Source organism: Nerophis ophidion, linkage group LG01 (genome assembly GCF_033978795.1).
Source record: "Nerophis ophidion isolate RoL-2023_Sa linkage group LG01, RoL_Noph_v1.0, whole genome shotgun sequence".
Lineage (NCBI taxonomy): Eukaryota > Metazoa > Chordata > Actinopteri > Syngnathiformes > Syngnathidae > Nerophis > Nerophis ophidion.
In genome coordinates this window covers 26,294,163-26,315,774 of record NC_084611.1, presented here as the reverse complement: position 1 = coordinate 26,315,774, position 21,612 = coordinate 26,294,163, and the positions used below count along the sequence as shown (strand labels likewise).

Here is a 21,612-nt window from a genome sequence, read left to right as displayed (position 1 = left end):
CAGGATTGAACTCACGACCTTCGTATTGTGAGGCACATGCACTCACCCCTGTTCCACCGTGCTGCCCATTTTTGTTACATAAAGGACAATGATATACAGTAAGAGGGTGGTAACTTGCACCAATAAAACATTTAATCATTAGTTTATTTATTCATTCATCGCCATCAGTACTGCACAGCTGATTAAATAGCAACATTCACTAGTGCAGTGGTTCTCAAATGGGGGTACGCGTACCCCTGGGGATACTTGAAGATATGCCAAGGGGTACATGAGATTTTTTGAAAATATTCTAGAAATAGCAACAATTCAAAAATCCTTTATAAATATATTTATTGAATAATACTTCAACAAAAGATATGAATGTAAGTTCATAAACTGAAAAGAAATGCAACAATGCAATATTCAGTGTTGACAGCTAGATATTTTGTGGACATGTTCCATAAATACTGATGTTAAAGATTTCTTTTTTTTGTGAAGAAATGTTTAGAATTAAGTTCATGAATACAGATGAATCTCTACTACAATCCCCAAAGAGGGCACTTTAAGTTGAGGATTACTTCTATGTGTAGAAATCTTTATTTATAATTGAATCACTTGTTTGTTTTTCAACAAGTTTTTAGTAATTTTTATATATATTTTTTCCCAAATAGTTCAAGGAAGACCACTACAAATGAGCAATATTTTGCACGATTATACAATGTAATAAATGAGAAACTTATGACATAGTGCTGTATTTTACTTCTTTATCTTTTTTTTTCAGCCAAAAATGCTTTGCTCTGATTAGGGGGTACTTGAATTAAAAAAATGTGCACAGGGGGTACATCAGTGAAAAAAGGTTGAGAACAACTAAACTCGTGAGTACCCATTGTATATGTTCAAATTACACAGTTTTAGGAGTATAGAAGGCTTTTAAGAAGACAAGAAATGTTTATGAAAACGATGACGGTTTTTAGGAAATATGTATAAATATGTATCAAAAATCAAATTTGACTGTGATGAAGGGTCGTCTTATATTTGGGTCAGTCCTGTACTCAATGAAACTAATGGGTTATTTTTAAATGTGCAGAACAAAGAACAAAGTCTGTCATTTCCTACAATTAAACTCCCTCCTTCCTCTTCAGTAGCTTCCAAAGTATATTTCGAAAAACTGGGGGAAAAAAAAAAAAAAAAGCTATAGCCAGCTATTTTGATTAAATCATCACCGTTGAGCAAGTTTGAGATGAGTCCCGCGTAAGCAGAAGATCAAATGGCAAGCCAGCTCGCCGGGAATGTCTGAGGGAATAAGAGCATGTGGGATAATCCCATTAACAGCTGCACATTCATGCACATGGTGGAGTTGGAGACCATGGAGGTCAACAAACAGAACCTTCCTACAGACACATGCTAATTCCGCAAATAAGCCTTTGTAATTATGGCATAGCATTTCCATAGTTTGCCCGTGGAACATATCGGATTAGGAGGAATTAAAGGGGATGTGCCAGAGTGTGACGCTGAGTGCCAAAGACATGTTTTTAATAGGAAGATAAACACGCAAACATTGTCAATGACTCTCAAGCTCGGCTTGTAATTGTCCTAAAATTAGATGGTTTGTTTATGGAGATTGGAATTAGTGAGCATGGGTGAGTCCTTTGAGCAACTGCAGAAAAAAAACCCCGCCAGATTAAATATAGAATACTGTACGCAGCAGGACATTGAAAAAACAACACGTTTTAAAACAGACCATTCAAAATCTGCTTTGTCGTGCATTATGGTATGTTTTTTTATTTTCAAAACATCAAAGTGATACCAACAATAGTGGCTACTCAGGAAGACAATAGAAATAAATGACTATTGTCCATGAATTAACCTTCATTTATTCAATAAAGCAAAAGCTAATATTATCGGAGAAGTAAAATGAATATCTGCTAATAAGAAGAAAACAGTTACTTATATGTGTGAACTCATGTATTTACAGGTAGTGTTGTGCATGTGATTATTCTACAGTGCACACGTGTTCCAGGGTGTTGTCAGTGGCCTTCGGCAGCTGGTTGCGTTGCAATAGTCGGTACTGGAAAGACACTCGGTTGATGTAGTTGCCACTGGAGACCAGTCTCAGCACAGAGTTATCACAGCCGATCTTCATCTGGGCTGAGGAACCGCACAGAGAACCACAGTGAGGATTTAACATTACATTGAATATGAGAATGTTCTTCCAGTGCAAGACTTTTTGCCTTTGCAAAGAAAGCAATGCCTGTTTTCAATCAACACTGTCATGGAGGTGGTTGTTGAACTATAGCTGGTGACGATACTATGGGCCTTAGATTAGTGCAGGGGTACCCAAAACTTTGACTCGGGGGCTGCATTGGGTTAAAATAAATAAATAAATAAATAAAAATAAATATATATATATACTCGTATATACTGTACATGTACATACATACATACATACACACATACACACACACACACACATATATATATATATATATATATATATATATGTATATATATATATATATATATATATATATATATATATATATATATATATATATATATATATATATATATATATATATATATATATGTGGAGAGGCGGCTCGGACAAATGATGGTCCGGACCAAGATGGCGGCGAGAGGGCGGAGCGTGCGGCGAGGCGGAGAGGCGGGGCGCGCCTGCAGCGAGACTGCAGCCATCAGCGTCAGGTGCGTACGCCACACACCTGCGCTCAATCGCTTCATCTTCTGCTGCAGCACAAAAAGGGCGAAGGAGGAGCAATCGGAGGAGAAGTAGGAGAGGAACGTTCCAACCCGAACGACCACAAGAGTGACAAAGGAGAACCCGACCGAGATGAGTCACCGCAACAGACGCAACTACCGGCCACCAAAAGGTGCGCTGCCGCGACCAGCAGGAATTGCCGGCGCGCTAGCAATTGGCGCGACAGACAGGCAAGAAAACCTCATGTGTATTGAAATAATAAACATGGGTCAAACCTGCTATGATGCGTCATGTGTCCATCGTCACTGCAACCCACACATGGATGGCAGAAAGTCCGTCACAATATATATATATATATATATATATATATATATATATATATATATATATATATATATATATATATATATATGTCTTGATTGGATTATCCAGAGAATAGTGCTTGATACCGTGGTAGAGCGCAATATGTAGGTGTGGGAAAAATCCCAAGACTACTTCATCTCTACAGAACTGTTTCATGAGGGGTTCCCTCAATCATCAGGAGATTTTAATGGAAGCATTCACATACAATGGTTTGTATAGGGCACAGAGTGGGTGGGTACAGGCAGGCGTAGGGGCGTGGTAATTGGCTCATGTGTTACCTAGGAGGTGTTTCCGTCTGTGGCGGCATGTTGAAATGATTTCACTGCGCCTGTTGAGGGATGATAGATCTGGATGATATATAATAAACAGTTTCTCTTTTAAGCATAGGTTGCATCTTTTATTACCAATGTTGTAAGGTGTGCTGGATGCAAGAATTTGCCATGTTATTGAATATTCAACATTATTGTCTTTGAGGTTCCAAATGTGTTTGCTGAGTTCTGTAGAATTCCGCAAAGTCTGGTTTCTAAAGGAGGCGTTGTGATTATTCCATCTTGTTTTGAACGCTCCTTCGGTAAATCTTACGTACCTGTCGGATGTGTTAATGTCCTTGCGTGTTACCTTTGCTTGGTAAATGACTGATGTCTGTAAGCACCCTCCGTTGAGAGGGCAATCAGGTTTCTTGCGACAGTTATTGTATGTGAATGCTTCCATTAAAATCTCCTGATGATTGAGGGAACCCCTCATGAAACAGTTCTGTAGAGATGAAGTAGTCTTGTGATTTTTCCAACACCTATATATATATATATATATATATATATATATATATATATATATATATATACATATATATATATATATATATATATAGAGAGAGAGCGCGACGATGTCACGGTATCGATGGGAAAATGCATTTTTAGACAATATGATTTGCCTGAACAGCTTGGAGAGACCGAGAGTAACAAATGGTAGAAAATGGATTAGAAAAGACAAATTTTAAAAAACTCTAATAAAAAAAATAATTAAAAAAATAATTTTAAGTTTAATTTGGCACTTCCCCCCCCCCTGAGGGATTGCCACCTTACTGTGGTCGGGGGGTTTGCGTGCTTCAGTGACTGTAAAAGCTATACCAGCAGGAGCTTAGTCTTCAGGTGGGACACCCAAGTTGGACAGGTCTGAAGGTAGAGGTCTGACAAAGTGCAATCCACTACTCCAGGTTGGGGTTGGACACATAGCTAAAGACCCATTTCAATGAAGAAAGCATCGTTACTATAAGCACAGAGAAAAAAGTGCTGGAGCATGATGTGTACACATGATGCCCCCTTCACATTTCTGACTGCCCCCTCATATAAGCATGCCTAGAACCGCCCCTGGTCATGAATACAGAAATTGTCCCTCTATTTGCTGGAAGTCACCAAAAGAAGCTGTAAATATGACTAAATGTCTAGGTGCGTGTCCCTTTAAGAAGGCCGACCTGGCTTGGATCAACACCTGGGTCAGGAAAACAAAAACAGTCCTTCTATTTGCTGGAAGTCACCAAAAAAAGTCATAAATATGACTAAGTGTCCAGGTGTGTGTCCCTTTAAGAAGGCCAACCTGGCTTGGATCAACATACTAAGTCAGGAATAGAAAAAACTTCCCTCTATTTGCTGGAAGTCATTAAAAAAAAAGTCGTAAATAAGACTAAGTGTCTAAGTGCGTGTCCCTTTAAGAAGGCCGACCTGGCTTGGATCAACATACTAAGTCAGGAATAGAAAAAACGGCCCTCTATTTGCTGGAAGTCACCAAAAAAAGTCATAAATATGACTAAGTGTCTAGGTGCGTGTCCCTTTAAGAAGGCCGACCTGGCTTGGATCAACACACTGGGTCAGGAATACAAAAATAGTCCCTCTATTTGCTGGAAGTCACCAAAAAAGCTGTAAATATGACCAAGTGTCTAGGTGCGTGTCCCTTTAAGAATCTCCACCTGGCTTGGATCAACACACTGTGTCAGGAATAGAAAAAACGTCCCTCTATTTGCTGGAAGTCACCAAAAAAGTCATAAATATGACTAAGTGTCTAGGTGTGTGTCCCTTTAAGAAGGCCGACCTGGCTTGGATCAACACCTGGGTCAGGAATATGTGATTATAAGGGTTATAACATATTGAATTATTGTGGCCACGCTGTCGCCAAACAATCACTCCCCTTCAATTTAAAGACAGCATAAATCCAATCCAGAGAGTTAATACTAAATAGGTTAAAGTTTTTCATATTTATCATTGTTCTCTGTTTGCGTAAATATTACAAGTATGTCTGGTTTGTGATAATATTGTATTGGATCAATATTACTAAAGGCTCCAATGTCGGTATCGTATCGGAGGTGAAGATGTTGTATTGCGACACCACCAGTTCTTTTAATCATACTTAAGTTGATGATTTAATTTTTTTTTTTAGATATTTAAAAATTGCTAGACAAATGGATTATTAAACGTTATTTTATTATACATATAACATTTAGGTGAACATGACTATATATTTACAAGGGGGATTTTCTGTGGAGATAAAAATCTAAGGAAATGATGATATTTATAAAACTGTCCATATTAGCATGCTACCATCTTAAAAAGGTTGTTTTGTTCAACAGTAGTTTTCTGCTTAGTGAATTTTACTCCAACGAGACACAACTTCTCAGTGAGATTCTCACCGAGTCCGTTGAGTGGGAAACAGAGATCGGCCATAGGGAACATGCGAGATGTGTCCACTCCGTTTCCTCCCAACAGCTCCACGTAGTCCCCAGAACCTGAACAGCCGGACCGGAGCCTCGCCTTTGCAGACACAGAAAAGCAATCATTTCTATTTTCATGCTATGCTAGTTTTATTCATAACATACTCATTAAACAAAAGCATTCTTTTCATGTTAATATGATATTTATATTTAGTAATGACTGAATTATGGAATGTAATAAGTGCACATAAACCTGTTTGACAGTATTTATTTATAATGCTGTTTTTGGTGTTTTTTTAGGGACTGCTGCTGACTTGCCTCGTTCGTTCTGTCCTATGTGCCACATGCAAAATGTATATTTAATACAGACTACTGACTAAATTGTGAAATTAATATGTATGAGTACATTTGTTTCATAATATGCATTCATAATTAGGTATTTTGTCTTCCAGTGTGACCTGTTTAGTCTCCCTGTCGTTTCTCTGCTGCGTTTGGAGCGCGCATAGTACGTTGTTGCTGGAATTGGAAGAAGCGCATGCGAGAGGTTAGTTAGTGTCATACCACATATTTGGTCAGTTGTGATCAAAATTATTCAACCCCCACACAATTTTGGTGTTTTAGCAAGTTGGACATTTATTCCGTATTTTTTTTATAGTAATATCAAATAAAGATGTGTCAAATAGACAAATGCAACTTAAATTGTAACAATGTATTTTACAAAATACCAAAAAAGGACATTTTTTTTTAATATCTCATTGACAAAATTATTCAACCCCTTGAAGATCTTAACTCTTAAGAACAGAATTTGAACAAGGTATTTTCAATCAGGTGTTAAAAACACCTGTAGATGTGATTACAACCATAACGAGCATCAATTAAACTGATTGAAAAAGACTGTGACGCTCAGCTTCTTGTAGATGGTCAATGGTGTATTTGCAACATGGTGAAGTCCAGGGAGTGGTCAAAGAAGTCAAGAGAGGAGGTAATTTCTCTTCATAAGAAAGGATATGGATATAAGAAAATAGCAAAGACATTAAACATTCCAAGAGACACAATTGGGAGCATAATTCGCAAGTTTAAAGCTAAAGGCACAGTGGAAACACTACCTGGGCGTGGTAGAAAGAGGATGCTGTCCGGTATTTGAAGCGTACAGTGGTGAAAAACCCCCGGGTAACAGCTGAGGAACTACAACAGGACACATGCAGAACTCCCAGGCGCACCCACCTTCTGACTACCAGGCACACGAAAAATAGACTCCAGTATGCCAAAAATCATCTGGACAAACCCCAAAGGTTTTGGGAAACTGTTCTATGGAGTGATGAGACAAAATTGGAACTCTTTGGGCCTATGAATCAACATTATGTCTGGAGGAGAAAAAATGAAGCTTACAAAGTGAAGAACACCTTGCCTACTGTTAAGCATGGTGGGGGTCAATCATGCTCTGGGGCTGTTTCTCTGCCTCAGGTACCGGGAATCTCCAGCGTGTTCAAGGCATTATGAATTCTATTTCCTACCAGGATATATTAGCTGCAAATGCCATGAAGTCAGTGACGAAGCTGAGGCTTGGGAGACGTTGGACCTTCCAACAGGACAACGATCCCAAGCATACCTCCAAATCAACATCAGAGTGGTTGCCGAAGAAGGGCTGGAAGACTCTGGAGTGGCCTTCACAGTCGCCAGACCTAAATCCTATAGAAAACCTGTGGTGGGACTTGAAGAAGGCAGTTGCAGCACGCAAGCCCAAGAATATGAATGAACTGGAGGCCTTTGCCCAAGAGGAATGGGCTAAAATACCTGTAGATCGTTGCAAGAAGCTTGTGTCCGGTTATGTATCACGTTTGAAGGATGTAATTACTGCCAAAGGGTGTTCTACTAAGTACTAAAGATGCATGTAACTAGGGGGTTGAATCATTTTGTCAATGAGATATTAAGAAAAATGTCCTTTTTGGTATTTTGTAAAATACAGTGTTACAATTTAAGTTGCATTTGTCTATTTGACACATCTTTATTTGCTATGACTATAAACAAAATACGGAATAAATGTCCAACTTGCTAAAACACCAAAATTGTGTGGGGGTTGAATAATTTTGATCACAACTGTGGTTGTTAATTAGTTGCCATGTAAATAGTTTAGAACTGGGTAAGCAAACCATGTGTTTTGCACACATAACTGGTTTTACGCCTCAAGCCACTTTTTGTAAAGTATTTCTAAAACATCAAATAAACCCTTTTGCAACACCACTTTGGTCCTGCAGAGTAGTGTTGTCCCGATACCAATATTTTATTTTGATAATATTGATATTTCGATAAAATTATTTCGATACTTTTTGGTACTTTTTGGTACTTTTCTTAATAAAGGGGACCACACAAAAATTGCATTATTGGCTTTATTAAAACGAAAAATCTAACAGTACATTAAAAATATGTTTATTATTGCAAGTTTGTCCTTAAATAAAACAGTGAACATACTAGACAACTTGTCTTTTAGTAGTAAGTAAGCAAACAAAGGCTCCTAATTTAGCTGCTGACATATGCAGTAACATATTGTGTCATTTTCCATTCTATTATTTTAATCAAACTTATTAAGGACAAGTGGTGGAAAATCGATTATCAATCTACTTGTTCATTTAGTGTTATTATCTGCTTACTTTCTCTTTTAACATGTTCTATCTACACTTCTGTTTTATTGTAATAATCACTTATTTTTCTGTTGTTTGATACTTTACATTAGTTTTGGATGATACCACACATTTGAGTATCAATCCAATACCAAGTCATTACAGGATCACACATTGGTCATATTAAAAGTCCTCATGTGTCCAAGGACATATTTCCTGAGTTTATGAACATAATATATATTTTTTAAATGAAAGAAGATGTTGTGATGGCTTAAAATATTGATGTAATCATAGTAGTATCGACCAGATACGCTCCTGTACTTGGTATCATTACAGTGGATGTTAGGTATTGGTTCAACCAATGGCGTTTGTTTACATTTTGACGCGGATGAGCTAGGGTCTGTAGTGAAGCCGGTACTTTTCAGAGGCAGTATAGTACCGAATATGATTCATTTGTATTAATATACTATAGCAGGGTTCACCAACGCGGTGCCCGCGGGAACCAGGTAGCCCGTAAGGACCAGATGAGTGACCCGCTGGCCTGTTCTAAAAATAGCTCAAATAGCAGCACTTACCAGTGAGCTGCTTCTATTTTTTTAAATGTTATTTATTTACTAGCAAGCTGGTCTTGCTTTGCTCGACATTTTTAATTCTAAGAGAGACAAAACTCAAATATAATTTGAAAATCCAAGGAAATATTTTAAAGATTTGGTCTTTACTTGTTTAAATAATTCATTTATTTTTTTACTTTCCTTTTTATAACTTTCAGAAAGACAAATTTAGAGAAAAAATACAACCTTAAAAATAATTGTAGGACTTTTAAACACATATACCTTTTTACCTTTTAAATTCCTTCCTCTTCTTTCCTGACAATCAATGTTCAAGTAAATGTATTTTTTTTATTGTAAAGAATAATAAATACATTTTAATTTCATTTTTCATTTTAGCTTCAGTTTTTTCGACAAAGAATATTTGTGAAATATTTCTTCAAACTTATTATGATTAAAATTCAAATAAAATATTCTGGCAAATCCAGAAAATCTGTAGAATCAAATTTAAATCTTATTTCAAAGTCTTTTGAATTTCTTTTAAAATTTTTCTTTTGGAAAATCGAGAAGAAATAATGATTTGTCTTTGTTAGAAATATAGCTATTGGTCCAATTTGTTATATATTCCAACAAAGTGCAGATTGGATTTTAACCTATTTAAAACATGACATCAAAATTCTAAAATAATCTTAACCAAAAAAATTACTAATGATGTTCCATAAATTCTTTTTTCAATTTTTTCAAAAAGATTTGATTTAGTTTGTTTTTTTTCTTCTTTTTTTCGGTTGAATTTTGAATTTTAAAGAGTCAAAATTGAAGATAAGCTATCTTTCATAATTAGATTTTCATTTTTTTCCTGTTTTCTCCTCTTTTAAACCGTTCAATTAAGTGTTTTTTTTTTAATCATTTATTCTCTACAAAAAACCTTCCGTAAAAGGAAAAAAAAGTACGATGCAATGACAGACAGAAATCCCCATTTTTTAAAAATATGTATGCATAGATTTATTTATTAAAGGTAAATTGAGCAAATTGGCTATTTCTGGCAATTTATTTAAGTCTGTATCAAACTGGTAGCCCTTCGCATTAATCAGTACCCAAGAAGTAGCTCTTGGTTTCAAAAAGGTTGGTGACCCCTGTACTATAGTATATTAATACCAATACACCGTACAACTCTACTGCAGAGGAAATGGTGAGTCACTATAAAATGCTCCTTTGGCCAACAAACCTGTGTGGTAATTATAGAGACAAGATAACCTCTATGCAGTATATCCATATGTTCCTATCATGTGTGTCTCACCTCGGGGCTGATCTCATTACTTTTGGCTTGTTCCAGGCTCAGTTGTGTCAGCTGGATCTGCACCGGGTAGATGATGGAGAAGCTGCAGTTCCTGCGCTGATGTGGCGTCACCATGGTGAAGCTGCCCTCTGGACTCTGAGACATGATGTTACACGCTTGACACAACAGACACGGGAGGACAGGTTTTAAATGCCATACTGTTCTCTTGACATCATCAAAGCGTGTTCAATACAATAGCATAATATGCATCAGAGGAATGAGAGAATACAGAAGATGCCAGGGGGACATACATTGTGGTTGTCTGCATGTTATAGGGTTGGGAATCATATTTGGTCATATTTGGTAACTTCACACTTCATACGGCAGTGGAATTGTGTGAATTTTAACACTGTCAAGTAATGATTGACAGGGCTGAAATGTTTTGTAACTTGAACCTTTGGGGTGGCGTGGCTCGGTTGGTAGAGCGGCCGTGCCAGGAACTTCAGGAATCCATGTTCGAGCCCCACTGTTGTGTCCTTGGGCAAGACACTTTACCCATCTGCTACCAATGCCACCCACACTGGTTTAAATGTAGCTTAAAGATGTAGATAATGGGTTTCACTATGTAAAACTCTTTGAGTCTCTAGAGACAAGTGCTATATAAATATAATTCACTTCACTTTAAGGCATGTGGTACAGTACATTAAGCTTCTTCGATTGCTTTAATTCTCAGTATCGATTTAAAAAATGTTTGATTTAAAATTATAGGACCGTCTTTCTTCCAAGGAGGAAATTAGTTTGCTGCACCCTCGGGACCCATTTGGTTCCGTTGACTCCCAATAAAAATATGTTTTTGAATTAATTCATCTTAAATCTTGATTTTCCAGTTAATACCTAAAGAGTAAAAATAAAAAATAGAATGGTTATTATCAGTGGCGGGCCGTGCGTTGCCCACCTAGGCCTTCAGTGATGTCCGACTTCAATGATTACCTCTCAAGATACCATCATTGATGTCACCACATGACCATTGCTGGAGAAATACTATACAGAAACACATTAGCGCACTACTAGGCATTGAACCACCTCAACAGTGAACAAAACGGGTTATTTTTGGGCACATTTAGAAATCAATAAACCCGCATCAGTAATTAAAACATATGTTATGTGCTACAGTCAAAATTAAAATTGCAAAAAACATATCAAACGTGAAAACATTTTCGAAATAAAATATTTGAACTCAAAATTTGCAGAACCCATTCGACCCCGTATAAGACAGTAGTACCGCGCGTAGTCGGCTGATTAGAGTGGAAACGGCGGGCATTTCCCCATTTCATCGCCGACATCGTCTCATAAGAACTAGTTTTTCTTTAAATATCCTTCTTGAAAATGGCCTTGCAAATATATATCTGCCATCTAATCAACGTTTTGTTCTCCTTCGTTGTGGGTCAACACTTCCTGCTAAATTAAAACTAATGATTGGATACTCATTTTGGAACGACAAGTGAGTATCAAATCACAGTTTCGTTAACATCAGGTTATCTAGATAGGCTACTGTCAACAATTTGTGATCTGATTGGCTATCGCAACTGTCTCTCAACTCTATGTGTTCTCAAATTTATCCACTAATGGTTCTGGTGAGTATCCAATCACAGGACACGTAAAATGTGAGGCCAGCTTAAAAGCCTTACTGACAACAACTCGTGATCTTATTGGCAATGGCAACTGTCTATCAACTGTATGTCCACGTTCACTTACATTTCATGAATGCCTTCATTGTTGATTCAAAAGGCCCTGGGCAGATTTGGTACTGCATGGCAACATAAACTAGCTGAATTCTGATTGGCTAAAAACTATAACTTAAAAACAACAGCACTCGAAGGAGCATATATTGACGTGAAGAGAATATGAATACATATACATTTTACATATTTAGGGAAAGTAAAAAAACAATTTTTTTATCTTTAATTATGATCATTATTTATGGTTATGTTAGGCCAGCAGAGAAGGCCTTGCTGGCCCTGACGGCACACCACTGGGTTTTATGTTATGAGCAATCTTAATAACAACAATAGCACAAAAGTTCATCATATAAAGTTTGATTGAACACTTTGCACGGCAATACAATGTAGGTAAATATATGTTTTATTATATTTTTACATGTTAACATGAGAGACCATATCAGCTTTCTCAGTGGCCTTGTGGTTAGGGAGTCCTCCCTGAGATCGGTAGGTTGTGAGTTCAAACCCCGGCCGAATCTTACCAAAGATTATAAAAATGGCCCCCATTACCTTCTTGGTTGGCACTCAGCATCAAGGGTTGGAATTGGGAGTTATTTACAAAAATGATTCCCGGGCGCAGCCACCACTGCTGATCACTGCTCCCCTCACCTCCCAGGGGGTGAATAAGGGGATGAGTCAAATGCAGAGGACACATTTCACCACACCTAGTTTGTGACAATCATTGGTACTTTAACTTTAAGTTAACTTAGATCCTGCGGGTCTAAAGTGTAAAGTTTTTCGGTTTTCCTCTAACATTGTCGTCACAAGCTTGTCCCAGTTTTTGTATACAGTCTTTATTATTGTGCGGCCAAACATTGGACGTAACAAACAAGTCCATTTGTCCCCGTGCTGTCGAGAGCCCAAACCAAGAACTGCAGGAGTTGGTGACTCGTGCTACCATGGGGCCAAAGAAAGTTGCAAGTACTTTACACTTTGAAGAAGAAAGTGAGAAACACCATTGAATTTAGGAAATAACTTGTAGCAAAGTACAATATTTGTGGGCGTCTGGGTTTGCGTTATATCTTACTAACAAAAGTATTTTTAGTTCTAAAAGGGTTAATCATGGGGTATGATATGAAGATATGAAATTTTTCTGACTGTAACTCCAATAAAATCAGTCCAAAAGAGACTTTAAACCTTGATTTTCATTGTTTACCAATAGATGCCATCATTTTCATTATTTTGGTATTTTTTAGCTGTACTCGTCCTCGCTGTTACACATGATTGATGCACAACTGAGCGTAAAAATATCTGCGTTACATTGTTTTTTAGTCTTTTATATTTACATTCATCACAATATAGCAGGGATTCTCAAACCGTGGTACGTGTACCACTAGTGTTACGTGTGCGTCATCTAGTGGCACGCCAAATAATCACTTGATTAAAGTACAGTCTTTTATTTTTCTATATTCAAACACAGTGTTACTGTTCAAACTGTGTATTGTAATGTTGGTCACTATAATGGTACTTGGAAGGCCAAGTTTGTTCTGGTGAACGAGGTTTGAGAAGCACCACAATATAGGATTGCTTTCTTGACCTTTACAGTCTGTACAGATGTTGCGTTCACTTACGAAAAGGATTGCGCAGCTTTTTCACTACGAGGGTGAAACCACTGTCGGGGCTTTGGATGCGGAAGAAGATCATGGCCACGTTTTGGGACGAGCGACTGGTGTGTCCCGGTGCCGTGGAGGAGCAGAAGTCCGTGTAGCGCTGGTGCATTGGCAGCGGGTGGTCTTCACTGCTAGGGAACTTCTCCCCCTTTAGGACCCAACCATCGAACATCTGCAAATACACAATTTAGTGTGATAACATCCAATACAAAACATGCATTCCAAAATGTATCTGATTCTGAATAGTCAATGATATTTCAACCATGACTGAGAAAATCTCAGCAGAGTCCTGTGAATCAACTATTTAATAATGTGCTTAGTGTCAAAACTATATGAGCATGCATCGGAAGTACTTAAATTTGATGTATTTTTCTATCTGCGTTCAAAGAACTCTGGCTTATTAGTGATTCCCAGAGCACAAAAAAAGTCTGCGGGCTATAGAGCGTTTTCTATTCAGGCTCCAGTACTCTGAAATGCCCTCCCGGTAACAGTTAGAGATGCTATCACAGTAGAAGCATTTAAGTCTCATCTTAAAACTCATTTGTATACTCTAGCCTTTAAATAGTAGACCAGTTGATCTGCCGTTTCTTTTCTTTTTTCCTTTGTCCCCCTCGCTACTATATTGGATCCACTATGGACTGGACTTTCACCGTTATGTTGGATCCACTATGGACTGGACTTTCACAATATCATGTTAGACCCGCTCGACATCCATTGCTTTCGGTCTCCCCTAGAGCGGGGGGTTGCCCACATATGCGGTCCTCTCCAAGGTTTCTCATAGTCATTGTCACCGACGTCCCACTGGGGTGAGTTGTTCCTTGCCCTTATATGGGCTCTGTACCGCGGATGTCGTTGTGGCTTGTGCAGCCCTTTGAGACACATGTGATTTAGGGCTATATAAATAAACATTGATTGATTGATGTATTTTCAAATTCAAAGCTAAGAACGCACCCCTGTTGCTTTCAGTCCTGTTGCATAAATGAGTTATATTCACCATAGCAACCTTGTGCAACATTGTTTTGCCTGAGATGGGCCTATAGTCATTTTGAGTCGGTCAAATGTGTATTATTTGAAAAAACAAAAACAAAAAAAAACAAACACAAAAATATGTTTATTTTAAGAAGCTAACACTAATTCGTTTTCATTGAGGGCCACATCTCACGGCTGCCACTCAGAGACACTTGTAACGGTGAATATATTATAGATATAAATATACTGTATAATTGCCTAATGACATATTTACACAAGGACCTTCGTATTTATGATAAATATTATTTTTACCAAACAAATTGATGGATAATTTGCTTTGAAATGGCAAGTCAAAATGTTTGCATTATCTTGTTAAATGATCAAAAAACTTTACAATTTAGAATAAATGTAAATGCATCCGGTGCATTTTTGCATGTTAAAAATAAAAGAACAAATACATTTAGCAAGTGCTCTATTGACATTATCAACTATTTCGAGGGCCACATAAAATGAAGTGGTGGGCCATGTCTGGTCCCCAGGCCTTGAGTTTGAGACCGGTGCTTTAACTCATGTGATTAAACACAATACATTAACATATTAATCATGTATAAACGCTGATTAATCCTCCAAAGATTTTTATAGGCGGCACATGCTCCTTTACCATTGATTGATTGATTGATTGAAACTTTTATTAGTAGATTACACAGTTCAGTACATATTCTGTACTATTGACCACTAAATGGTAACACCCAAATAAGTTTTTCAACTTGTTTAAGTCGGAGTCCACGTTAATCAATTCATGGTAGCACCATTAGTGGGGATGCTTACCTAAAAGGCAGACTGGCTGGACTTCAGATAAAACCGTTTGAACAAATACATGACCTGATATTCGGACAACAAAACTGCATTTGTGTCAAAAATTTGGGGTCTTTTTTAAAGTCAGTGCAAACAATGCATGCAAGTAATTTACTGCGATGAATGAAAATGCAAAAGTGTGAATAATTTGGGATAAAAATGTATCTATTGACAAGTAGTTTTTTCTAAGGAGTCAGTTGCCTGCATGTTGTGCTGTATGAATAGGTCAGAATATTAGGAACGGCTCTCAGTGTGATGCAGCAACAGTAACAAACACATTGTTTGGGATCTATTGCGGGACCTTGATGAAGTCACCGGCGTTGCAGTCGATTTTGACGTCAGACAGCTCCATGGCGATGACCTCACTGGGCTCGCCGATGACAAAAGTGGCACAGGCGAGCTGCGGCTTCGACGCCACGAAGGTAAAGTGGCCCTCTGTGGCCAACATGTCCAAACATCCTGACAAAAGTGGAGAATGAGGGTGGACAACACCGTAATAATAAATAATAATGTAGATAAAGTAGCCTAAAATACATTAATATTTGCAGATATTCTCATAATCAATTGGTGTACATTGTGGTGAAGACAATCATGCATTTTAGAAAGAGATGCCAAATATTGTTGTTCAAAGAATGCAGACAAACAAAGTGTGGAAGATCAGTAAACAAGTGATAGTAATGAAGGCATGAATATAATTAATATGCATGATTGATACGTCACTTAATACAAAGCAGCTTACTGAGAGGTCGTCTGAAAATAAAATCCTCTGACTCTCTCTTCTGGTCCAAACTGAGGAGAGAATGTAATCCATCTGAAGCGTCGTCATCCTTAATGCCGAAAAAAACACACATGGTTATGATGAATTCCTGATTGAGGCATTGTAAAAGTGACCTTTTACCTGAATATGGCGGCTCAGCATCATCCGGGATGAGAGAGACAGGAGGAGGAAGAGAAGCTGTGTGCGCGCGAAGGCAGACATGCTGATGCTAAAGTCTTGGAAAGGAGAAAGAACAGCTGGGTCTGCACCGTGGACGCTTTTATAGCGCAGCCAGGAGCTCAGTGGAGCAGGACTTTCTCTCGTTTCCATCAACACAGATTACAACGTACATGTAGACCAGTGGTTCTCAACCTTTTTTCAGTGATGTTCCCCCTGTGAACATTTTTTAATTCAAGTACCCCCTAATCAGAGCAAAGCATTTTAGGTTGAAAAAAAGAGCTAAAGAAGTAAAATACAGCACTATGTCATCAGTTTTTGATTTATTAAATTGTATAACAGTGCAAAATATTGCTCATTTGTAGTGGTCTTTCTTGAACTATTGGGAATTTTTTTTTTGACAAATAACTAAAAACTTGTTGAAAAATAAACAAGTGATTCAATTATAAATAAAGATGTCTACACATAGAAGTAATCATCAACTTAAAGTGCCCTCTTTGGGGATTGTAATAGAGATCCATCCGGATTCATGACCTTAATTCTAAATGTTTCTTCACAAAAAAAATAAATCTTTAACTTTAATATTTATGGTACACCGCGACCCCAAAAGGGAATAAGCGGTAGAAAATGGATGGATTTATGGAACATGTCCACAAAAAATCTGGCTGTCAACACTGAATATTGCATTGTTGCATTTCTTTGCACAGTTTATGAACTTACATTCATATTTTGTTGAAGTATTATTCAATAAATATATTTATAAAGGATTTTTGAATTGTTGCTATTTTTAGAATATTAAAAAAAAATCTCAGGTACCCCTTGGCATACCTTCAAGTACATCCAGGGGTACGCGTACCCTCATTTGAAAAACACCGATGTAGAAGACACAGCATAACTTAATACTTTACTGCGTGCAATTATACGTAAAGGACTACAATAAATCCTAATAGTAATAATAATAATAATAATGGATTAGATTTATATCGCGCTTTTCTATTGTTAGATACTCAAAGCGCTCACAGAGAAGTTGGAACCCATCATTCATTCACACCTGGTGGTGGTAAGCTACATATGTAGCCACAGCTGCCCTGGGGTAGACTGACGGAAGCGTGGCTGCCAGTTTGCGCCTACGGCCCCTCCGACCACCAACAATCATTCATTCATCATTCATTCACCAGTGTGAGCGGCACCGGGGGCAAGGGTGAAGTGTCCTGCTCAAGGACACAACGGCAGCGCTTTTTTGGATGTCAATAGGTGGGAAGCGAACCTGCAACCCTCAGGTTTCTGGCAGGGCCGCTCTACCCACTGCGCCATGCCGCCCCGTAATATGAAAAATCCCGACTATTTTATACACCCCGCTAGCAGCAAGTGCGTCGGTAAGGTGGGCGGGTTTAGGGGCGCGGGGGTGTAAAATATATTCAGGAATTGTCACGGATGCAAAGTATTCTAGTATTATTATGCCCTCTGACTTAGTAAAAATAAAATGAAGTTTTATGTAACAACATAGCCCTTATTAAGTGAAGCTCCTCTTGTTTTTATGTTTTTTCGTTTTTTATTTGCTGAAGTTATGATTCATATTGCCATTTGGAGCTTTTCTCTCCACCTGCATTCAACTGCTGCATCCTGTAAATCCGGGTTGCCAAAACTTTTTGACTTGGGGGCTGCAATGAGCTAAAAAAAAATCTGGCCCAGGGCCGAAAGCCGACTGCACTTAAAGTGCCTTGTCACTGAAGTTATGTACCTAACAAAACAAGGGGAAATCACCCGAAAACATGTTTTGTATTCTAGTTTCTTCAAAATAGCCACCCTTTGCTCTGATTACTTTTTCGCACACTCTTGCCATTCTTTTGATGAGTTTCAAGAGGTAGTCACCTGCGATGATTATCACTTCACAGGTGTGCTTGAAGCTCATAGAGAGAATGCCAAGAGTGTGCAAAGCAGTAGTCAGAGCAAAGGGTGGCTATTTTGAAGAAACTAGAATATAAAACATGTTTTCAGTTATTTCACCTTTTTTTGGAACTTGGATATTGGGTTTCACCATGTAAAGCGCCTGTGATGAGGTGGCGACTTGTCCAGGGTGTACTCCGCCTTCTGGCCGATTGTAGCTGAGATAGGTTCCAGCACCCTCCGTGACCCTGAAGAGAAGAAACGGTAAAAAAAATTTGATGGATGGATGGATATGTAAAGCGCTTTGAGTCACTCGAGAAAAGCACTATATAAATATAATTCACTTCACTTCACATGTGTTCATTCACAGTTTTAATGCCTTCAGTGACAATCCATATTGTAACTTGTCATGAAACTAAAGAAAACACAATGAATGAGAATATGTGTCCAAAATTTTGGCCTGTACTGTATATAAATAAATATATATTAGGACTGCGAATCTTTGGCTGTCCAACGATTCAATTCAATATCGATTCTTGGGGTCGCGATTAGATTATATATCGATTTTTTTCGATTCAACGCGATTCTCGATTCAAAAACTATATTTTTTCCGATTCAAAACGATTCTGTATTCATTCAATACATAGGATTTCAGCAGGATCTACCCCAGTCTGCTGACATGCTAGCAGAGTAGTAGATTTAAAAAAAAAAAAAGCTTTTATGATTGTAAAGGACAATGTTTTATCAACTGATTGCAATAATGTAAATTTGTTTTAACTATTAAATGAACCAAAAATATGACTTATTTTATCTTTGTAAAAACATTGGACACAGTGTGTTGTCAAGCTTATGAGATGCGATGCAAGTGTAAGCCACGGTGACACTATTGGTCTTTTTTTTTTAATTTCTACAAATGTCTAATGATAATGTCAATGAGGGATTTTTAATCACTGATATGCTGAAATTATAACTAATATTGATACTGTTGTTGATAATATTCATTTTTATTTCACTATTTTTGGTTTGTTCTGTGTCGTGTTTGTGTCTCCTCTCAATTGCTCTGTTTATTGCAGTTCGGAGTGTTGCTGGGTCAGGTTTGGTTTTGGAATTGGATTTCATTGTTATGGTATTGCTCTGTATTGGTTTATTGGATTGATAAAAAAAAAAAAAAAAAAAAAAAAAAAAAAATGAAATAATTTTTTTTTTTAAATCGATATTTTTAAAAATGAGAATCGATTCTGAATCGCACAACGTGAGAAACACGATTCGTATTTGAATCGATTTTTCCCCACACCCCTAATGTGTATATATATATATATATATATATATATATATATATATATATATATATATATAGCCGATACATACATACATTATGTCTACATATTATATTAATATATTGTATATATAATTAATAATTAACATAATTGAATATTAAGAGTATGTGATAGTTCAACTTCTACCTTGTTTACTTCTGTGACAACCTCCCTGACGTTTTTTTTAACGTCCACAAAGTTCAGTGAGCAGGTTTGTGTTATCTGTTTCCATGTCTGTTGACATTTTGTGGTGGTTGGGTTGGATATTTTCTTTTTCACCGTAACTAGGGAAGGTTGTTTGCACTGGGCCATATAAGTATATGCTGCGCAAACCTTTACTACTAAACCTCTAGTACTTACGTTGCCCACTGGACTGTGACATAACATCAGCGAATTCCCTGTGTGTGAGATTAATTATTAAACTTACGTCTCGCGGATTCTGGATGGCAAAATTGGAGACATTGGCATGGTTTGGACACCCCTGCTGTAAATCATTGCGGTGCACTGGGAAACGTAACATTATTTTTGGAAAAAGAGCAGGGGAACCAAAACTTGCCTTTTGAAAAGGTGCAGGGGACACGTATCTTCTTTCCCTCTTAAATTGGGTTTTTGGGTTATTTTGTGTGGATTTATTTTAACCTTAAAGACCTTCTGCAAACCAAACGTTTGACATCCCCTCATCTTGAGGATTGTGTAATCGACACAACGAGCCAATCTGATTATTTCTTTAAATGGCTGCGGCGCTGAAAACAATGCATGCTGTGATCTAATTCCTCTCTTAGATGAGGCTAATTGCAGGAACCATGCTGCCATTGCGAAAAGGTCAAAGTCGACTCCGAGCTGAAGCTATGTGACAGCGATGCCTCGTGCTCGCTCCCATTCATCAAATACAAAAATACCGCGTGAAAGTCTGGCCTATAATTATCCCCCCCTAACCCCCCACCTCCTTGCCTAATGACTGTTGACGTTTCCTGTGCAGCGATGAAAGGCTGTGACGCCATACGCTCGCCTCGGAGATAAGAAGCAAAATGAAGAGCAACAAGCAATTACAGCGTCATCCCCTCAGCGACAATGACCTACTCAAGGTGCATTACTTTCATTTCAACGCCAGGAGGTCAACCAAAATTAATTGGGAGTCTTTTAAAGCTTGTGTTCTTAATTAATGCTTGCTAACATTGATAATATGACTACAGTATAACTAATTTCATTAAATTAATCATTTGCTTTTTAAAATATGGCTATTGAAATCAAATTAAGAAAGGCTTTCTGCTGCAAAAATGGCATATTATTTTTTTTTAGTTGATGGATAGAAATAACTACATTATTTAAAAAAATATATATTTTTCAGCAGCTGATTACAAAATACCATGGAATACATGATTAATGGTGATTAAAAACAAGTTACTTATAACAGTATATGGACTAATGGCATCTTTTCTCATATTCAAAAAGGGAAACTTCCATAACAAAACATGCATGATGGATAAATGCATTTGAACATAAAAGTCAAGGTGAAATTCAGAAATTAGAAAACAAAAACTATAAAACATGTCAAACAGTAAGGATAGAAATCTTACAGCATCTAACGATGCGATTCGGAATCGATTCTCAATTCAATACGGTTCATGACTCAAACCGATTATCGCAACATATTATTTGGAATTAAATAATACTGAACATTTTTCAAAACAGTTTGCAGGTTACAAACGCTTCTCTTGGCTGCGGACATATGATATTTACATGTAGCAAGTAAGCACGGAGATGACCTGAAAAACATCCTTTTAAAAAATGATTGTGAAATATATTTATATACAGGGAGATATATATATATATATATATATATATATATATATTTAACAATCATTTTTTAAAAGGATGTTTTATATATATATATATATATATATATATATATATATATATAAAAAACATCCTTTTAAAAAATGATTGTTAAATATATTTATATACAGGGATATATATATATATATATATATATATATATATATATATATACATATATATATATATATATATATATATATATATGTGTTAGGTCAGGAAA

At 37.1% G+C, this 21,612-nt stretch overlaps 1 protein-coding gene across 1 annotated transcript; it reads right to left on the bottom strand.

Annotated features, from left to right (window-relative positions):
* Positions 1-1,734: 1,734 nt before the first annotated feature.
* LOC133552546 (corticotropin-releasing factor-binding protein-like) lies at positions 1,735-16,518 on the bottom strand. The gene is made up of 7 exons (XM_061899786.1): positions 16,315-16,518; positions 16,156-16,243; positions 15,718-15,875; positions 13,554-13,764; positions 10,226-10,380; positions 5,742-5,862; positions 1,735-2,127 (listed from the first exon to the last, which is right to left on the bottom strand). The coding sequence occupies exons 1-7, from the start codon at positions 16,501-16,503 to the stop codon at positions 1,973-1,975; spliced, it is 1,077 nt and encodes a 358-aa protein (XP_061755770.1). The 5' UTR covers positions 16,504-16,518; the 3' UTR covers positions 1,735-1,972.
* Positions 16,519-21,612: the final 5,094 nt, after the last annotated feature.

Bases quoted from the DNA above. Each gene is read 5' to 3' on its own strand.
- LOC133552546 (XM_061899786.1), bottom strand. From the start codon at position 16,503: ATGGAAACGAGAGAAAGTCCTGCTCCACTGAGCTCCTGGCTGCGCTAT. The intron at 13,765-15,717 runs GTCCCGCAATAG...GTGTATTTGCAG, and splicing joins ACGCCGGTGACTTCATCAAG to ATGTTCGATGGTTGGGTCCT. The intron at 10,381-13,553 runs GTAAGTGAACGC...TGTTGTGTCAAG, and splicing joins AAAGCTGCGCAATCCTTTTC to CGTGTAACATCATGTCTCAG.